We start from the raw sequence: 12,253 nt of genomic DNA, 5'->3' as shown, positions 1-12,253 counted from the left end.
GATGAGTTAAGTGATTTGGGTGGCATAATAAATAAAATTTGTGTGCTTTGCCAGGATAAAACCACAGTCCTGAATTAATATCCTGCACTACAGTCCCAACATGCTTTGACAAGGATGCTATTTAATGGCTCAATAAATACTTATTGACTAAATACAAACGTGACAAAAATGTTTGTCCTTCAACTCGATTGCTTTAGGACCAAACACTCAAGGATTTTGGGGAAAAAAAAATGGCACCCACCCAGGAACATTGCAACACTCTTCAAACCATGCTTGTTTTCATTTTGCAATATCCCTAAACTTGCAAAATAGGCTTCCCTAGTGGCTCAGATGGTAAAGAATTCGCCTGCAAAGCTGGAGACCTGGGTTCAATCCCTAGGTTGGAAAGGTCCCCTGGAGGAGGGCATGGCAACCCTACTTCAGTATTCTTGCCTGGAGAATCCCCATGGACAAAGGAGACTAGCAGGCTACAGTCCACGGGGTCGCAAAGAGTTGGACACGACTGAGCGACTAAGCACACACACAAATTTGCAAAAGGGAAGAATAGAAATATACTGTTGGATAAACCCCTAAGTTGTTTTGTTCAACAGAAGATTAAAAAAGAAAAAAAAAAGAATATATATTAATTTCATTAGATGTGCTCCATGTCCAAGTAAGTGACCAGCTTGGTGACTAACAAAAATGGTATCAGATGGTCTTCTTAAGGAATTTTGGCCAACTGGTAGGGCTCCTGTCTCCTATTCAGAGAAATCACCCACAAATAACTAACATGGTCCTTTCTTTGCTCCAGCTCTAGGAAGAAACCGTTACTTCCAAGGGTTAGGCAGCATATTGTAGATTAGGTCATATTTAAGTTATCCTCATTAAAAAAAACACAAAAACTTAAAGACTTGGTTACCTATTTTTCTCTGAGAAATTTCCCTTCAATCATCTTTATTATGGAAAGACCATAATTGGTAAAAGTCAGCAAATGATGCAACCTTAGAAAATTCAATATAGTATAGAACCTTTCTTAAAAGCTAAACTTTGATTAGCCTATTCCTAGATATAAAGATATTGGAGAAATCACCTTTCCAATATAAACTTCTTACCCCACCACATATGGGGCCAACAAGTCACAGTAACCATAGAAGTATTCCTTCTAACACCATTTTTATCTAATCAACTATATTTTAATTTTTATGGGGGCAACCTTAAGAAGTCTTTCTTTTAAATGTCATTTAAAATTTACTTTGCAGTATCATTTTTAAATTAAAAATGCATATTTTATTAATAAAGTGAGATATATTTTTATGATTATTTTTTATTCATCAACAGTTCTGGGATCAAGTAAATCTGTCACTAAAGATTATTTAATATATCACTACTATTATTCAGTCACCAGAAGGCTGAGTTTAGGAACAGGGCTGCTTTTTCTTATTCTCCAGAAATTTAGCACATGTATATGTACATACAGTATGTACAATATGTATGTACAGTACATACAGTACATATATATTGTGCTCTAAATAAAGGATACTCTAGGACTTGGTCCTTGGCATCTCCTCTTAACTATATTCTCTTCCTAAGTAACCCCATCCAGTCCAAAGGCTTTACTCTATAATAGTCATATGCCAATAACTCTCAGATTTCTATCTCTGCATTTGACTTTTCTCCCAAAACTTTCCTTGTACATCTAAATCTTTGACATTTACTTAGGATATCTAATGGGGCTTCCCAGGTGGCACAGCAGTAAAGAATCCGTCTGCCAATGCAGGAGATGCAAGAGACATGGGTTCAATTCCTGGGTCAGGATGATCGCCTGGAGAAGAAATGGCAACCCACTCTGGTATTCTTTCCTGGGAAACCCCATGGACAGAAATGGGCTACAGTCCATGGGGTTTCAAAGAGTTGGACACAACTGAGCGACTGAGCACACACACACACTGGAATCTAATAGGTATCTTTGCTCTGCTGCTGCTGCTGCTGTTGCTGCTGCTAAGTCGCTTCAGTCGTGTCCAACTCTGTGCGACCCCATAGACAGCAGCCCACCAGGCTTCCCGTCCCTGGGATTCTCCAGGCAAGAATACTGGAGTGGGTTGCTATTTCCTTCTCCAACGCATGAGAGTGAAAAGTGAAAGTGAAGTCACTTAGTCGTGTCCGACTCTAGCGACCCCATGGACTGCAGCCTACCAGGCTCCTCCATCCATGGGATTACTCTTCATCTGGCTTATGCAAAAAAAAAAAAGTGTCTCTTGCAATTGCAAGATACAAATATGCCACGTGTCCCTATCTCAGCCCATGGCCTTACAAACCTAGGGGCTCTTGAACCCTCTCCATCAGCCTCCAACTGAAAATGTCAACACTGTCGTCCTACCTTCAAGACATATCCCAAATCTGTCCCATTCTCTCCATTTCCATGACTGTCACTCCCACTCGTGCCACTGTTTCTCTCTCACCTAGACCACTCCAGTAGTAACTTATTCAAGTCCTGTCTCTCCTCTGTTTAAAATCCTTTGCTTATTGCTCAGTCATGTCCAACTCTTTTGACCCCATGGACTGTAGCCTGCCAGGTTCCCCTGTCCATGGAATTCTCCAGACAAGAATACTGGAGTGGGTTGCTATTCCCTTCTCTAGGGAATCTTCCCAACCCAGGGATTTAACCCAGCTCTCCCACATTGCAGGCAGATTCTTTACCCTCTGAGCCATCAGGGAAGCTTGCTTATCACACGCAGAACCGAATCCAACCTCCTTGCCCTGGCAACAAAGCCCAACTTGATCTTATAGCTTGGCTCTACCCATACCTCTGACATGATCTCCTACCACCTACTTGTACCACCTTTTTTCTTATGCTCCAGGAAAACTGGCCTTTTTTCCCCCCTGTCCCTGTATAATAACAAGGTCATTCCAACTTCACTTAAGCAAAACTTCTGTTAAGGACTTAGACTATGATCTTGCATCAGTACTAGACACAGACTTCTGTGAGTTATCATATGGTAGTTAACACAGGTCAGTGACTCTGAACCTGGACTGTGCACTGGAACCATCTGCAGAGCTTTAAAAAATACTGATCCCTGGACCCTAAGTGAACTGAATCGGAGTCTCTGTGAGGCACTGAAACATTCGTGTTTCTGAAAGGCTCCAGGTCACCCTGTGGGTAGCTAAGGCTGAGAAGAACCCTGGCACAGGTAATGTGCTCTCTTTCTCTGATTTTCATTGTATATTTGCCTGACTCAGATTTTTTTTTCTTGTTTCCCTTTTCAAGAGATGTTTAAAAAGTAAAAACCCAACAGAGTAGGATGGGGTGTTCTTTACAGTAAAGTGAGAATAAAAAGGAAAAACATATATAAAACAAATGAAAAGGATCAGCTAGTATCATCGTGATCCTATACTTCTTGCTATCATGGAACCCCTTTAGATTTTAATAAGGAACATTTTTATGGCCCGTGTTCTATTCTTGATCCCACTCTGCATTAAAGACCCAATCTCATGTTTACATCACATCACAGGATGCTGCTGTTGACTTTGAGGATGAATAAACCTGTTTTAACATGACAAGAACTCACTGAAATTTGGTGGAATTAGCATTTCTAACAAAACTCAAACTTTTCAGTGCTTTAGGTTAGTTTTATTTTGAGCAGCAATATAACATCCTGTGTCTAAGAGAAATGATTTAGAATGAGACAATGAAAGAGATCAAAAGACTTCGACATCAATTAGTTTACAACCTACCTAAATATTGTTATGTGAGTATAAAGGAATCAAATATATGGATTACATCTCCATCAAAACAGTTAGGTTTCAATAAAGGAGCAGAAAGCTTCAGAAAACTCATTTGGATTTTTTTCAGACCTTAGCTTTTGAGAAGTAGTTCAAGCTGCTTGCATGCGTACTTGGTCGCTTTAGTTGTGTCCAACTCTCTGTGACCCTATGGACTGTAGGCCACCAGGCTCCTCTGTCCATGAGATTCTCTAGGCAAGAACACTGGGGTGGTTGCCATGCCCTCCTCCCGGGGACCTTCTTGACCCAGGGATTGAACCCGGGGCCTTCTCTGTCTTTTGCATCACAGGCGTATTCTTTACTGCTGAGCCACTGAGGAAGCTGCTTACAAAGACCAAAAGCTAAAGGGTGTGCTTCTGTCTAGAGAATTTAATGATGCTATAAAGGTCAAGAACTGTCATCAGTGGTGGCTGATTAGGGAACTGGAGAGGCCAAAGAACCTGTCACTCATCCACCTTGAAGAAACATGCATTGAGGCTTTATGACATTTCTTTCTTGTGGCCTTTGGCTTCTTGCAGTGGTAATAATGGGCTGAGCACACACATAAGGGCCCCAACAAGGCAGATATATGGCTGTTTGTTTGTTTCAACTCTCTATGAGCCCATACACTGCCCAGCCCAATAGGATGACTGGGGGGCAAGCACTTGGTGCATAGGGTTCTCCTTGTCACTGCAGAGGGAAAGAGTAATTTTTCCAATTAATTTACTTATTCTTTTTAAAACTAATTGCAAATGACAGAGAGACTTGGCAAAAGGAATTGAGGTCCATGTGTCTCCGTAAGGCCCATGGAGAGGCAGTGTGGTATAACACAAAGTGGGCACAGGTGACCTTTGACTTCTGACAACTTGAATCAGAACACTTGTTTGAACACTAACTAACTTTGTCATCTCAGGAATAAACAACAATTACCACCATTATTACAATGATCAATATTGAGATGACAGGTGAGAAAAACTCTCATTGACCCTTATGAGGATTAGAGTCTTAGGTAATTAAGAAGTACATGTTGGCAAAAACACCACAATCTGATGAAAATCTGGCAGCTACTCCAGACCTGCAAAGCCCAAGCAGAGCTCCCAGTATCAGTTCTTCTTTACCAATAATGCCTTTGTATAATTTTGTAATGAAGTGAACATATTTGAACATCATTCAAAACCTTATCCTTCTATCAGCTTCATTATTTGTATCATTGTGACGAGCATTAGGAGACTCTTTCCACACAGAAATCGACAGGCTTCAGTATGTTTAAACAGTTCTACTACTTCTTATCTTTTTGTCACATTGACAAGGCAGAACTTTCATGAAGAGAAAAGTGAGTTAGAATAAGGATTTCTTGCCTCAGGATGTTAAAAAGCAAAAGAGAGCATCAGATACCTTCAGAATGCTCCAGACAAAAAATACAAGTTTGTTATAAAGCACTTTGAATACTGTTCTATTGACTAAGTGTAATAGGAAGAAAATTTTAGATGGGACTTCCCTGGTGGTCCAGTGGCTAAGATTCCATGCTCCCAATGCAGGGGGCCAGGGTCTGATCCCTGGTCAGGAAACTAGATCCCACATACCTGCCACAACTAAGACCTGGCACAGCTAAATAAGCAAATAAATACTGAAAGAAGAAAAAGAAGAAAATTTTAGGGAAATTAAAGAAGTACCAGCACAGAACTTTTATATGATAGAAAAAGATATGAAAAAAAAAAAAAAAAAAGCCAATAGCCCCATCACATCCCTTGAGGGGGCAGATTCTCTCTGGGGTACACTCATATAGTTGGTTATTATGACACTGTGAAGTAAACCATATAAAGAAGGCTTTTACAAATGAAAAACACTTTCACCTAGAATTGATGCCAACATTAATAACGTAAGTATTTCAGTGCCTCATAGCCAAAGTTCCATATTTTAGCTACCTTTGCAAGAAAACCCAAGAAAATCAATTTGCATCTAAAAGCTCCTTCATGGAGTTGGCTTGGTTTTGTGGCAGGCATCCCAGCTCGCTTAGAGAAGCAGAGGTTGAAGTCTCTTCACAGGGGATTGTTTGGTCCCAGTTGAATAACCTGCTGGCATCTGCTGTTAGCAGAGTGGTAAGCAGATTATGGGTGAGCAGATATTAATATTCTGATTAAACATTTTAAAACCTCACACCACTATTTAAAAAAAATAATTACACTACTCTGGGAAAACTCTTACACTTAACCATTCTGAAGCCACTTTTAGTCTTAATGTCTATATTTCATTATCTTAAAAATCTCTACCTATTGCTTACTTTCCAGAATCAAAACTTTTTCTCTCCACTGCCCTAACTAAACTGCAGTGTCTAAAATCAGTGTGAATATATGACTTCCCTGGAAAATCGCAATGGTTTTCAGACTTTACATTATGCTCTCTTCCTTCCCAGATCTCCTTTTTAAACAGACAAGGTTGCAGTCATCCTTGGCCTCAGCTTCTATAAAAACCCAGTACAGCCTTGGCAGCCCTCCTGGAAAGACTTCTTGTTTCCTGAGGATCCATTGATTTAACAAACTTAACAAACTTAATAACAGAAGCTATGAAGGAGACATTTGCAGTAAGCATTCTGCAGTAATGAGCAACAAAATTTACTAGACCACAATAATTTCTCTAACACCATCCATCATGTAGATTATACAATTTAGCATGATAACCAGGAAAGTTATTAATTGTTATTAATTGAGGTCTGCAGTGAACATACAGGTCTTAAAAATCAACAGTAAAACTAGTGAGTTACCACAACTTATTTCTGGGTTCAGACTGCAAAGTCTGTTTATTTCTTGGGTGCTTACTAAATGGGGCCACTGTATTGGAGAGAAACTATGGGATGACCAGTCTATGCTGACACTACTGAATGTTGGAACCATCTATGATCCCCACTTCTAATTTGACCAGTTAGGTTGATAAAGATCCAGCTCAAGGAGACACAGACTTTGGGAATCTACTCGAGAATGCTGTCAGACTGATGGAGATATGTGGCTGCATGGGAGAAAGGGCAAAACATCTTGCAAAGGACTTCTATAGCTCTTCGAGAGAAACAAGGGGGAGGAGCCCAGAGGAGGTTAACTCTTCCATCCCACCCTTGGCAGCCCTGCCCTTTGTCCAGGCGTCACCCCTTCTTCTTCTCCTGACCTCTCTTCCACCCCTGTAGTCACTGGCCCACTCAGGAGATGCTGCTGGAGACAGAGTAGGCCAGAAGATCCAGAGACTCCACTAACAGTCAGCTCAGGGGGCCCTTCCATCCACATGCCCTCAATTCCAGAAATATCTTCCAGCTGCTAACACTTGGGGAAAGCAGTCCTAAATCCTACACTGCCTGGGGAGGGTGCTGTGGAGTAGGGCTTTCTTCCCTTATTGTGGCAGGTATGATGTGGTGACTGACCAGACCTAATGCTCCAGCATGGACTCTGAGAAGGCTCAGACCACTTCCTACATCCCTGGCCCTACAAGGTGGTAGCTCCAAGGAGCATGCCCAGAAGAAAGACCACAGCCAGGAAGCTGGAGAAAGAGCTAAGGAGGAGACTGGCCTTCTGACCGAAGCAAGGGTTCTTAATGACCTCTTGGCTCGGAATAATCACCTCTTCTCTTCCTCTGATTCATGAGCAATGGATTCCAAAAGGGAGGCCCCTCTTTCGCAGCCCCAAAGTGAGGAGAACCTGATCCACAGCTGGACAGAGGTGGTGGGCAGCTATCAGCCAGCACCAACCACTGTCCATCTGTCTTTCCCCAAATCCTCTACCCCGTAAACATCTGTCTCCCAGAGCCTTGGGTATGCTCCCTGGCCTTGTCTGACTCCTCCTCCCACACAGGCAGTAGACGCGTCCCTCGTGGAAAAGGCGAAGCTGGGAGAGGAACCACTCTCCCGGAGGGCCGCTTGGGCTGGGCACTCATTCATTCACTGGGCTAGGGCGGGTGGATAGCGGCGGAGCCGGGGCCAGCCCAGGAAAAGCGGCCACTTAAGAAAGACTCCCCAGGTAACCCCCACGCCGGCTTCACGCCGGGAGCGCAGCGCCCTGCCAGACTGTCAGCGCGCGCGGGGCGGAGCCCACACCCACCACCAAGTCCAGCGCGCGCAAAGACTGAGCGCGGTGAGCCTGGGCGCTCCGACCCGGTCCAGCGAGGGGCTCGGAAAACCTGTGTCGGAGCCCAGAGCTGCGGCGGGACGGTGGGCCGGGGCGGGCGACGCGGGCCGCACCTCCTCCTGCCCCCGCGCAGTCCCGAGTCTTGGGGCCACCGACCTGCCAGCCGTCTCTCCCGGACGTTTTTCCACAGCCGATCCCAGGCTCTGGCAGTGGAGTCCCGCAACTGCTCACTGATTGACCGCCTGAGCTGCGTTTGGAGAGGTTTCCGCTTGCCGGTCATTTTAGATCCGTCCTCATAACGACCAGCGGGGCTTGCCACCGCCACTCCCGCGTGGCCCGCAGCTCAGACTCCCAGCGACTCGGGTCGCCAGACGCGGGACTCACGCTGGGGTCCCGGGACCAGCCGCGGGCGCGACATGGGACCTCCGCCTTCCCGCGCAGCGGCCGGGATGCGTCTCCACTGCGCGCGCTACGCAAGGGCACCTCTGCGCTCCGTCCACTCCTCTACTCTGTTCCCACTTTCCCTATCCTCCCTCCCCTCGGCTCGGCGCTCCTCCGCTCCCGTCCCCTCCCGTCCTTCCCTCCCCCTTCTCTCCGGGACGGTCTGGCGCCCCACTCCTTCCCCCAGCGAGCTTTTTCTTCCTCCCTCCCTCCCCTAAATCTGACAGCATGGTTCGGATGGGCCCCCAGTTACGGAGTTTCCACCCCTCTTTTCACTCAGAGACCAGGGGCTGAACCATATTCTTCCCATTTCTCGATACTTTGCATTTTTCACTCACAGAAACCGCCACCATTACAACCATTACAAAAATTTTACACTAAGCCACAGCTGGTGCCGAAAAAGCTCATCATGGTTTTCCTGAATTCAAGTCACTTGAAATGGGCTCCTCAGTTTGGCCTTTATGGAGTTAGATACTGGTGCTCTAACAGAAGTCTTTTCTGGTTTCATGAATGAAATGATCTTCAGGCTGCAATCTACAATCAAACTAAAATTACTTATTCATTGCATAGTCATTGAGTGTGAGGAAACTAATCTGTAAATATTAAAGTCAAATCATGAGAAGCCTACATAAAATAAACTTGCATATTCTGGTAAAGCATTAAAATATGTATACAGTTAGAAAAGTAGGTATTATGAGGAAGTGAAATGTGAAAATAAAAGCGTTTTAGCCAATAACATGAAGTAGGCTTATAATTTGAAATCAACCCTGATTCTTGCAGGGACAAGGCAGGAAATATACCGAATCTTTTAAGAAATACCTGAGGAGGTGGTGTCCAAGTCATTTCTCTGGGCTCTAAAGCCTGCCTCAAAAGGTGAAGACAAGCCTCAGGGTGTCCTCCTCTTCTCAAAGCTTTGCTTTTAAAGGGCTTGGAGGACCTTTATAGAATGTAATTAAGACATCTGATGTACTCAACGATGTGAGATGTGATGAATGTCATACATCTCAAGTTTGGCTAGAGAAACTAAACTATTTCAAAACAGAATTTCTGAATTATTTAAACAGTAAAATTGCTTGAAAATCAATTTACAAAAAATACAAAATTGCCTTTGTATCGGATGCTAAATAAGAACAAGAATTTAGTCAGCTGTTTTTTTTTTTTTTTTAATTCAGATGCTCCATGTGAAATCTGAAAATTAAACTATCCAATCCTCTCTCTATTATATAAATTGCTATTGACTTAAGGAGTAGAAATTAGCGGCTTCCTAAAGTTTCCATCTGCAATTCTATACTTTTAGTAAATATTCCCTCCACTAATTTATACTGTTGGTAGAAAATGGGGGGGGAAATGATGTTTAAAACCATTTTTATTGTCTTATATTCTCTTATTTTAAATATTCAACAATGTTCTCGACTGAAATACTTTGGAATGAGCTAGAAGGTAGTGGCTGAGCTGAGCTTTTCTGTGCCATCCTGGTAAACCTTTGAAATGATCAGCTATGAAGCAATAAGTCATGGATCAGAAACAGACTTGAAACTATGGCGGCCAGTTGTAAACTAATTCACATTGCTTTCTGGACTCATGCCAAATACCCTTTTGATTACATCCTCTGTTTTGTTTGCATGTAGTAGTAAGGAAATGCTCAGCAAGAAGCAAGATTTGTGTTATCTTAAAGTGACTGCTGTACAGTATAATGACAAAACGTTTCACAATTATGTTCCCAGGGAAGCGGCGTATTTAACTTTTAAAAAAGGATCTCTAATTGAATCAAACAGAGGCAGTCGTTGTTACATTATATGCACTGGAATAGAACAATACAAGGAGCATTCCAGCCATTTCACTGATCATTTAGCTCTAAAGATCCTGGGCCCTTACTTATTGATACTTTCTACTTTAATACATATTTTATATTCAGATGTCATCGATTAGGGGTTTTCTTTTCAGTGACTAATTTGAAGATAAATTCTGGCCTTGCAGATTTGTTTAGTTCTGTCTGTTGAAGGGGCCATGAATTCAGGACTGTGCAACAGAAGCCAAATGAAAGACTAGAGGGATATTCCCAGAACAGAACAGGTGCTACACAGCACAACAAAGTTCCCTGACTGCCCAGCTGCTGACCCTGCTGGAGGGAAGCTTACCACTGTGCAGATGCAGCAGCCACAAATGCAAGCTTTCTGAACTCAGTGGGGCTACTTGGAGACCTTTATACAGGTCCTTGTCTGTGGGGTCACACGGAGTCGGACACGACTGAAGCAACCTAGCAGCAGCAGCAGTATCCACTCCCATTTTCCAGGAGTCCTACTCCAAAGCTGAACCTTAAAGATTACCCTGCCTCCTGGGGTCTTCACCTTGAGCAGATGACAATACCACCTACTTCGAAGAAAAGAAATCAAGCAAATCCTTATTCCTGTTGTTGTTGTTGTTCAGTCGCTAAGTTGTGTCCAACTCTTTGTTACCCCTTGGACTGCAGCACACCAGGCTCTCCTGTTCTTCATCATCTTCTGGAGCTTGCTCAAACTCATGTCCATTGAGTTGGTGATGCCATCCAACCATTTCATCCTCTGTTGTCCCCTTCGCCTCCTGCCTTCAACCTTTCCCAGCATCAGGGTCTTTTCCAATGAGTCAGTTCTTCACATCAGGTGGCCAAAATATTGGAGCTTCAGCTTCAGCATCAATCCTTCCAATGAATGTTCAGGACTCATTTCCTTTAGGATTGACTGGTTGGATCTCCTTGAAATCCAAGGGACTCTCAAGGGTCTTCTCCTGCACCACAGTTTGAATTCTTTGGCACTCTGCCTTCTTTATGGTCCAACTCTCATATTTATACATCTGCATGGAAAAACCATAGCTTTGACTAATATGGACCTTTGTTGGCAAAGTGATTAAAAAGTCTCTGCTTTTTAATACACTGTCTAGGTGTGTCATAGCTTTCCTTCCAAGGAGCAAGTGTCTTTTCATTTCAAGGCCACAGTCACTATCCACAGTGATTCTGGAGCCCAAGAAATAAACTCTTACTGCTGCTACTTTTTCCCCTTTTGTTTGCCATGAAGTGATGGGGGCAGATGCATGATCTTAGTTTTTTGAATGTTGAATTTTAAGCCAGCTTTTTCACTCTCCTCTTTCACCCTCATCAAGAGGCTCTTATGTCATCTGAATATCTGAGGTTATTCATATTTCTCCCGGGAATTTTTGATTCCAGTTTGTGATTCATCCAACCTGGCATTTCGCATGATATACTCTGCATGTAAATTAAATAAGCAGGGTGACAATATATGGCCTTGTCGTACTCCTTTCCCAATTTTGAACCAGTCTTTTTCCACATCCAATTCTAACTGGCTTCTTGACCCATGCACGGGTTTCTCAGGAGATGGGTAAGGTGGTCTGGTACTCTCATCCCTTTCAGAATTTTCCACAGTTTGTTTTGATCTAGAAAAATACAGAAAGTCAAAGATTTCAATGCAGTCAATGAAGCAGAAGTAGCTGTTTTTCTGGAACTCCTTTACTTTGTCCATGATCCAGTGAATTTGGCAATTTGCTCTCTGGTTCCTCTGCATCTTTGAAATCCAACTTGTACATCTGGAAGTTCTTGGTTCACGTTCTGTTGAAGCCTAGCAATTTGATCTCTGGTTCCTCTGGACATCTTTCTGTTTGTTTGTTTACAGGCAGACCTTGAGCAATGTTAGATCTGTCTGATTCAGCAGTGTGTCCTCAGCATCTAGATCACCCCTTGACAGTTGTGCTCAGTAAAAACTTGCAGAATAAATGAGTGATTTTTCTCTGATACTATATATCGTTTACTTTGCTAATGGATATTCCTGAAAATTTACCTCTAAACCTACGCTTCTGACTCTATGTCCTATGTTAGCAAAGTAACAAGAGACAAGAGAGAATCTTGAAGACATTCTGAACCTTTTCTCTGTCTCTCCATCCCCATAGTTACGTTCAGGTTTTCTTCTCCCCCCGCCCTC

At 43.1% G+C, this 12,253-nt stretch overlaps 1 protein-coding gene across 2 annotated transcripts in view; it reads right to left on the bottom strand.

Annotated features, from left to right (window-relative positions):
• STARD13 (StAR related lipid transfer domain containing 13) overlaps positions 1-8,378 on the bottom strand; it is a 227,960-nt gene extending 219,582 nt beyond the window's left edge. Inside the window, exon 1 of one of the 2 annotated variants that reach the window (XM_027557441.1) lies at positions 8,001-8,378. In XM_027557441.1, the coding sequence (XP_027413242.1) occupies positions 8,001-8,124 (124 nt within the window). In that variant the 5' untranslated portion in view covers positions 8,125-8,378. The remainder of the gene's footprint in view (positions 1-8,000) is intronic. The other variant, XM_027557443.1, reaches the window with a different exon arrangement.
• Between the last annotated feature and the right edge of the window lie 3,875 nt (positions 8,379-12,253).

Source organism: Bos indicus x Bos taurus, chromosome 12 (genome assembly GCF_003369695.1).
Source record: "Bos indicus x Bos taurus breed Angus x Brahman F1 hybrid chromosome 12, Bos_hybrid_MaternalHap_v2.0, whole genome shotgun sequence".
NCBI classification, from domain to species: domain Eukaryota; kingdom Metazoa; phylum Chordata; class Mammalia; order Artiodactyla; family Bovidae; genus Bos; species Bos indicus x Bos taurus.
Note: the sequence above shows the minus strand (reverse complement) of the source record. Positions and strands in the feature narration are given on the sequence as shown.